The 8,527-nt window shown below is 46.3% G+C and overlaps 1 protein-coding gene across 3 annotated transcripts in view; it reads left to right on the forward strand.

The window, feature by feature from the left end:
- The first annotated feature begins 4,451 nt into the window (after positions 1 to 4,451).
- Positions 4,452 to 8,527, forward strand: part of LOC108284604 (zinc finger protein 682) — an 18,748-nt gene continuing 14,672 nt past the window's right edge. For 2 of the 3 annotated variants that reach the window (XM_017501399.2, XM_037728805.1), the window contains exon 1: positions 4,452 to 4,649. In XM_017501399.2, the coding sequence (XP_017356888.1) occupies positions 4,647 to 4,649 (3 nt within the window). In that variant the 5' untranslated portion in view covers positions 4,452 to 4,646. Of the gene's footprint in view, positions 4,650 to 4,718; positions 4,817 to 8,527 lie in introns of those variants that run through there. The other variant, XM_017501398.2, reaches the window with a different exon arrangement.

Below are 8,527 nucleotides of genomic sequence, written 5' to 3' on the forward strand. Positions count from 1 at the left end.
ATCTCAGTTCACCACAACGTCCATTGTGGGTCAAGATGGCCAGGTCTAACATAGAATTAGACCTATGTTAATTCTAGCTAAGTAATTATAAGCTTGCTTGGCTCAGAGTACACTGAAGTTTCTACACCAAACTAAACTATATTATTGTTGCAGTTAATTAGAAATTAAGTGGCAACAGGAGGCCTAAGGTAAAGACTGTCGGAGAGCGCAATCACACCAGGGAACGCCTCTGGTGGTTGCAGAGCAGGGATGCTGCTCTGGTCCCACGAATGCCTTCTCAACATGGAGTCTGCCTGAGAGCCTCGTAAAGAGGGCTTATACAAAGATCTCTCAGATGGGAGGAAACCTCTGCTCACAAGATCTGGGAGGGTCTTTGCAGATGGGAGCTGGCAAGGAGGAGAAAAGCCTTGCAGGGCAGACACCATGGAACTCCTCAGGCTCTGCCTAGGTTCTCAAAATATGGAGTGATTTTAATTTCTCTATGTACTCAGTGCACGGGAGATAAAAGCCCCTTGATGCATTGGGAGTGGTCAGACCGGATGTCTCCTAATCCGATGTACTTCTGATGCAGCTGCACCCTGATAACTATTGGTGATGAACTCAGAGTGCTAGTTTAGCATGTCTTAGAAGGATCTCAAGTGCTCTCTGATGGGCTATCTTTTTTTTTTTTTTAAAAAAAAAAAAAAAGATGAGGTTTCACCATGTTGGTCAGGCTGGTCTTCAACTCCCGACCTCAGGTGATCCGCCCGCCTTGGCCTCCGAAGTGCTCGGATTACAGGCGTGAGCCACTGCGCCCGGCCTCTGATGGGCTATCTTACCCACTCCTTTACCCTCCCCTTCCGTGCCCATAAGATCAATGAGGTTATGCATAGTAAAAGTGTTTGGAGCCCAGAGCTCAGGGCCAAGGCGGTTCCCTTGCTTGCGCTGGTCCCCTGGACCCATGCTGTGAATTCTACTCTTGTGTCTCTGTTTTATTTCCTTTTCTCAATCCCTCGTCACTGCCGGGACTAAGGGCACCCGTGTTTGGGGCTGGGCTGGTTCCCAGCATCCACCTCTCGGGTTCAAGGTTCAAGCAGTTCTCCTGTCTTAGCCTCCCGAGTAGCTAGGATTACAGGCATGCGCCACCTCACCCAGGTAATTTTGCATTTTTAGTAGAGATGGGGTTTCTCCATATTGGCCAGGCTAGTCTCGAACACCCGACCTCAGGTGATCCACCCGCCTTGGCCTCCCAAAGTGCTGGGGTTATAGGCATGAGCCTCCACGCCTGGCCCATCCTCTGTTTCTTGGAAGAGTCAAATTCTTGCCTAACCTAGCAGTGCTGTTTCTGGCTTTGAGTTTGTTTTCTTTGGAATTTCTCCTCATTTGGATTGGGCTATAGTAAAGAGGAGTTTAGGTGACTCCCCAGTCTCTGTAAATGACACAACCTGTGATGGTCCTAGGAAAGAAAAAAAACCTCGTCACTACTAAAAATGCAAAAAAGATACTGTCTTTTATAAGCCCCTCAGTTGGGCGTGGCCTACTCCTATTGGCTGAAGAGATTTTTTTCTTCCCTGACACGCATTATAGCTTCGATAAGGGATGTTTCAGGTTGTGATTGCACTGAGGACATATAAACAATAAGAAGAGAGTTTTACAGGGTCCTGTTACAGTGCAGAAGAGCAGAATAGCAAAGCCATGGGGCACAAGGACGGGACAGGAAGATAGGGAACTCACCCCTGTCTGATTTCTGGCCCAGTTCCCACCCAGAAGAATCTAAAATTCTTCCTAGATTTCAAGATGCAGAATTAAACAGATCATATATTCACATGTGTGTGTTTATATATACATATATGTATATATGGGTATGTATACATGTATGTGTATATACGTGTATATACATGTGTATGTGTATGTATACATGTGTATGTGTATATGTGCATATGTTTATATATGTGCGTGTTCACACATATGTGTTTGTATACATGTATGTGTATGCATGTGTATGCATATGTGTTTGTGCATATATGTGTATGTATGCCTTCCCCTCACCCCAATCTCCCTCACATTGATCCTGGTTGCAGAAGGTCATGGCAAGAACTGTTGGGGTCCTGTGGGAGTTCTGAACCCCAGAAGGTCACGGCCAGGGCACTGTTTGTGAAGAATGCATTGTACTCTGGCTCAGCACCCCTCAGGAACAATGCTGGGCCCGGCACCTAGTCCAAGCCTTAACGTTCCTGATGAGTTGCTCCTTCTGAGCCCCCCTGCTCACCCGGAACTTGTGGGGGATGATGTAGCTGGAATGGACACAGCACAGGGGACAGACCTCGATGACATCCAGCGGGAAGTCCTGCAGGTTCTTCCGACAGGTGCGCAGGCAGCCCAGGTAGTGAGCGTGGCTACAGTTGGGCAGGATGCCCAAGACCTGCTGGGCCTCTGGCTTGTCCCACACTTTGTCCATGCAGATGCCACATGCCACATTCTGACTGTTCTCAATGTCCAGGCTCTGAAGTGACGCCATGAGCTCTTGTACAAGGTGGAACTGAGGCAGAGACTCCTGGGAGCGGCTGTGATCCCTGTCAGCAGATGATGAAAGCAGGGACTTCCAGGAGCTGCCACCAACCTCCTCATCCTTGCTGGCCAGCCCCTCCAGGCCAGGCTCTGAGCTCCAGCAGGCCCTGGCCCAGCCCCAGCCCACAGACACAGAGCGCAGGTAGGTGGGCTCGGATCCTCTTAGGGCCAGTCCTGGGTGGGGGTCTGGCAGAGTGATATGTGGCTTCAAATGGTGGCGATCTGATTCCCGGGGGCTGGGGAGCTTTGGGTACTGACAGCTGCATCCATTTCCACGATGTCCATGGAAGCAGAAGCTTTCCTGGTTGCTATCCCGGTTGCTGGGATACAAACGACCACAGTGTGCCCTGGTGGGTCATACGAATAACGATTTTAATCTCCATCATTGTCAATTTTGTCCTTTTCATCAGTATCATAAGAATTTTGCTGCAGAAGTTAATGTCCCCAGATGTCAGCGGCAATGACCAGTCACAGTACAAGAGGCTGTACTGGTCCAAGCTCCTGCTCATCCCACTGTTTGGCATCCACTACATGGTGTTTGCTGTGTTACCCATCAACATCTCCTCCAAATTCCAGATTCTGTCTGAACCGTTCCTTAGGTCGTTCCGGGGCCTGGTGGTGACTGTCCTCTACTGTTTCCTGAACAAAGAGACGCAGTGCGAGCTGAAGCGAAAATGGCGAAGCCCATGCCCGACTGGAGGCCGGAGTGCAATGGTGCAATCTCAGCTCACAGCAACCTCTGCCTCCAGGTTCAAGCCATTCTTCTGCCTCAGCCTCTTGAGTACCTGGGATTACACGCGTGCACCACCATACCTGGCTAATTTTTGTATTTTTAGTAGAGATGGGGGTTTCACCAGGTTGGCCAAGCTGGTCTTGAACTCCTGACCTCAGGTGATCCGCCTGCCTCGGCCTCCCAAAGTGCTGGGATTACAGGCGCAAACCCGGCCCCGCAGGTGATTCTTATGTGCCAGGGGGAAGTAAGAAGCGCTGGAACTGATGAGGAATGCATTAGCTGTGGGTGATTTTCATGTATGCTGGAGGGATTTGCCCCATAGCAACTCTGGAGATTGGGATTTTAGAAAACATCCTTGCCCTGTTAAAAATTAGAAGATGACTTTAAGACATATTTAACTGTTTGGCTAAATTGCAGAAAAAGAAAATGCCTTCTTCAGAGATCTTTTATTTTGAAACAGGGTTTCACTCTGTCACCCGGGCTGTAGTGTAATGGTGTGATCATGGTTCTCTGCAGTCTTGACTTCCCAGGCTCAAGCGATCCTCCCGCCTCAGCCTTCTAAGTAGCAGGGACTACAGGCATGCGCCACCAGGCTTGGCTAAATTTTAAATTATTTTTTTTGTAGAGATGGGTCTTGCTATATTGCCAGGGCTGGTCTTAAACTCCTGGTCTCAAGTAATGCTCCACTTCAGCCTCCGTAGTAGGTAGAACTACAGGCACAGGCTATCACGCCTGGTTTCTTTTTAAAAATGTGGCTACTAGAAAATTTAAGATTCATATGTGCCTCGCATTTTATTTCTTAGTGACCTGCCTCCCTTGTGACGTCTCAGGCTGCCTGTTCAAAAGACCGGAGGCTAGGAAAATGATGAAATCTGAAATTTTAAAATAATTGTCGTATTGTTTCCATTCGTGAATACCATTTGTATATCCACACATAAAGATAACCTTATATACAAAGTTAAATGCAAATGTTCCCCAGGCAAGGCCAGTTTCCAATGTAGGGAGGAAGCGCGCCAGAAAAAAGAGTTCAGGAAAAACCTGTAATTCTTGGCCTTATTCAACCCAGTGTCAGATCAAGTCTCCTGTCACTCATGACCGAAGGGGGTGGGGCATAGAACTGTATCCAATCATGGGCTCTAGAGTGGGAACTGTCCAATGAGGTGCGCATCCAGCGAGGAGGGGGCGGTATCCTGGAGCTGGCGGGGCCTTTGTCTCGGTCCGGCCGGAGCTCAGGGTCCATCTTCGTTGCTTAGTACCCTCTGCTCTAGGAGGTTCCGGTGACACTGTCGCAGCCTCTGTCGCCCTGTGACCGGCAGATGCTGTGAGATGCAGAGCTAAGACTCCAGGACATCCCGGAAGCCGAAGAATGGTGAGTGTGCCAGGCCGTGTCCCGAGGTGGGGGCAGGGCTGGTTGAAACCGGCCTGAACCGGCTGTGCCGGGACCCTGGCCTCCCCGCTGTCAGCTCCGGTGTCTGCGGACTTGAGTCCCCGTAGGCGCAGCTCGGCCCTCGGTCCCCTCCGGTCACGCGGTGCAAGGTGGGCCAGCAGCCGGCACCCTGGGCTGGCATCCCGTTCGGTTCTCCCGCATCCCGCCTGCAGCCCACCCTGGGAAGCGCCTCTCGCGTTCTGCGTCTGTCCGGATTGCGGGAACAATGGCAGAGTCCTCGGGGCAGAGTCCAGACTCCGTGTGTGGTTTGTGCGTGGGAGGAGCTGTGATCCCGGGGGTCCTCAGTCTAAAACAAATGGATTCACTTTAAAATGTTAAAAACTTTATTAAAGTTAACAGTGATTCGTGATCGGAGAGCACCCAGCCACGGTTTGTGGTTTGGGGGTCCAGTCGAAGGGCTTGAAAGAAAGATTTTATAAGGTGCATGAGGAAGCAAACTGAACTCAGTAACTGACTCATTCCAGTTATGTAGTCATCTTATTTAGACTATTCAGGTTGTCATTGCCTGGTTATGTAATCAGAAGTTAACTGAAGGTTTGTGGTTGCTTAAATCTGAATTTTGTTTCCTCCTAAGATGGCAATTTACAAGAAATGTATTTGCCTTTATTTATTTAATATAGGAACTCAGGACACTAGACCCGCCTCATTCTAATTGCCTGCTATTTAATTAACAGTCCACAGGAGAAATAGTTTTCTCCTGCATTTTCCAAATGTGTGACAGAGTCTCAGATCTACCACTGTTGCCCCGGCCTAACTCTGGCTTTCAGTCAATTTTTAAATTTTCAGTTCTTTCCATGACATTCTTCAATACCAACTTCTAATTCACAACATTATCAGCTATTAGTCCTTTTTTGTACATTTCAGACACAGTATTTTGATTAATAATTATTTCAAAGAGCATTGGATGGCATTTCTTTAAAAAGAATTATTTTTCATTTGCAAATATTTTATAGGAGGTGAAAGGGGAGAGTAATCCCAACACTCCACTGGAAAAAAAAAAAAAAAAAAGACCAGGTGCAGTGGCTCATGCCTGTAATCCCAGCACTTTGGAAGGCCAAGGTGGGTGGATCACCTTAAGTCAGGAGTTTGAGACCAGCTTGACCAATATGGTGAAACCCCATCTCTACTAAAAATATAAAAATCAGTAGGGCATGGTAGCGTGCGCCTATAATCCCAGCTACTTGGGAGGCTGAGGCAGGAGAATTGATTGAACCCGGGAGACGGGTGAGCCGAGATCACGCAGCTGCACTCCAGCCTGGATAACAGAGTGAGATTTCGTCTCAAAAAAAGAAACAAAAAACCAAAAACCAAAAACCAAAACCTTTGTGCTGATCTCCCTTTAATCTTTCCTAGGTGCAGATACCTCATCAGAATATTTTTGGGTTGAGGTTCCACTTTGGAAACTTCACAGGGCAATGATGCATCCTCAGCCACCCTGTGTTATTTTCCTGGTTTTGAGTTTCAGAACTGTCTGGGGATGACCCAAGATGCGCACAGTGGCTCTGTCTCCTGAAGTGTCTGGTGAATATCAGCGCCTGGGTCATCCCCTCTCAGGGGCATCCTGAGGTGTGAGAATGTAGCCTGTCTGGAGTAGTTGGTACACTGTGCCTGGGAGAAATCAGACATACCTTTCCTCCAAAAGCAAATCCCTTAGGACATAAAGATTTTCTTCCCCAATCCCAATTTCCATTCCTTAGAGATACAGTGCTGGCCAGGCAATTGGATGCTGGTGTGGAGGAAAAAATTTTCGCAGACTGATGAAGAGAGAAAAAACATCCCCAAGGACAAGGAACGCCCAACCCAGTAAGGATTTGCAAAAACCTGCAAAGCAAAATGTGTCTAAGGGACACAGTGGGGCACAGCACAGTGGCTCTTGGTAGAATGGTTATTGTCCACTTCAGTGAGCAGGATGTGGGTGGGAAAATGTCCTAAGTGATAGAATGGCTTGACTTGACATTTAAGACAGATATGTCTGTTCCAGTCAGCATTGCCGTTTCCTGAGTTTGTCACCTTGGAAGGATTTCTGTACTTACTTAACTTCAGTTTTTAATTAAGTGTAAATTGTATTTTATCAGTAGATCTTGAAAGGTAAGAACATATAAAGGGCATTAAGGTGGTGAATTTCAGGAAAAAAATTAAGTAGTCATATATTCCATTTGTTAAAAATTGTTATTTACTTATTTCTTCACTAGAGTGAGGATAGTAAGTTTCTCAGGCCTATATTTTGTTTGTTTGGTGGGTGATTGCAAACAGAATCTCAGGGCTTTGGGAATGTTATCAGTAAAAGGATAGGGATAATCTTTTTTTTCCGTTATGGCAGTAGGAAATGAGTACATTTCCACAACAAAGCGTGTTATATTAATTGTCAAATTACACAGATTCATCACAACATCAGTTGTTCTTTTTTGCAGAGTAGAGAATTTATGACAGTGAATATCTCTATTCTCCATGCCCTTATCTGGATGTTTGAGATTAAGGCTATGTTTTAGGAGGTGAGACTTGGCACCTCCTTGAAGTATTCACATAGGGTTAATTGTTTACTAAATGATTTGTTATCATGGAAATAAATTACATGGTCATTTTCTGAAAGGGATAGATACTTTGGCTTTTCTTCTTGGAGTATAAAATGTAAGCGCCTTACAGTTTTCCTTTCTTTTTTATAACCCTAGGTTTGAGTGATTCTTGCTAGATTTTTCAAACACTTAAGTATTTTTTAAATTTAAAACTAAGTGAATGAGCCTGGCTGGAAAGTAGAAGTCTTAGCCTAGTGACTGCAAGCTAAGCCCAGTCTTAAGCCTGCAAAAGGAGGTCATTGAAGGTCCATTTGGTTCCTCCTTGGCCCTCAATATTGGACCCGCAGGGACGTTTGCCCTGCAGGTCCCAGCCTGCTCACACCAACCATGGAAGGAGCCTTTTGTGCTGACACAAGATATATAAACCTGGTAAGCTGGAAGTCCACAGGCAGATGCAGTTAGGGCTGAGACAGAAGCATAGTTGAGAGGCCCTTACTAGGATGGAATTATTGTTCTGGGACTGCTTCTAGGCTTTGTCAAATAAAACTAATTTGGATTTACATAGGAAGTTACTTAAGGAGTATCGCAGCAGAGAAAAAGTACCAACTATGAGATCTTTGAGGATCTCAAAGGTTAGGCGAAAGGGGATTATTTCATAGGGAGGAGCAAACAAGATTCCAAAGAAGGTGGCAAGGGAGGTACAGGATGGAGAGTAGCAAAATCAGATCACAAATCAGAGAACGTTTCACCCTGAAGTCATTCTGTTTTTAGGAGGGCCATAAATAGGGGTCCTATGTTGACTTAGGCTTTGGGTGGCTCAAAGTTCAGGGGCCTGTGGGAAAGAAACGTAAGCGAAGTTTGGTTAACAAGTATTTTGCTTTGACCACTGAAGGTTAAGCTACCGAGGTGATTGTTTATATAAACAATGGGAATTTGCAATCCGTGTCCATCTTTGTGGTAGGTACAAAAGGGAGCATCCTCTAAGTCATAATGGGAAGGATATTTCCCTTCATTAAGCTGTTCCTGGAGAATACACAAAAAATGGGGAATTTCTTTAATCACAGTTATTTCCAGAATTACCTGCCCACCTCATCTTACCCTACCACTGTTTCTGGCTCTGTACATCTCTTCCATTTGGCTGTTCTTGAGTTGTGTTTTTAAATAATAAACTGGTAAAAGTAAGTATAGTGCCTTGCCTAGTTTTGTGATTAGTTCTATAAAATTATTTAATCTGGGGCCGGGCGCGGCGGCTCAAGCCTGTAATCCCAGCACTTTGGGAGGCCGAGG

This window comes from Cebus imitator, unplaced genomic scaffold, assembly GCF_001604975.1.
Source record: "Cebus imitator isolate Cc_AM_T3 unplaced genomic scaffold, Cebus_imitator-1.0 Scaffold280, whole genome shotgun sequence".
NCBI lineage: Eukaryota > Metazoa > Chordata > Mammalia > Primates > Cebidae > Cebus > Cebus imitator.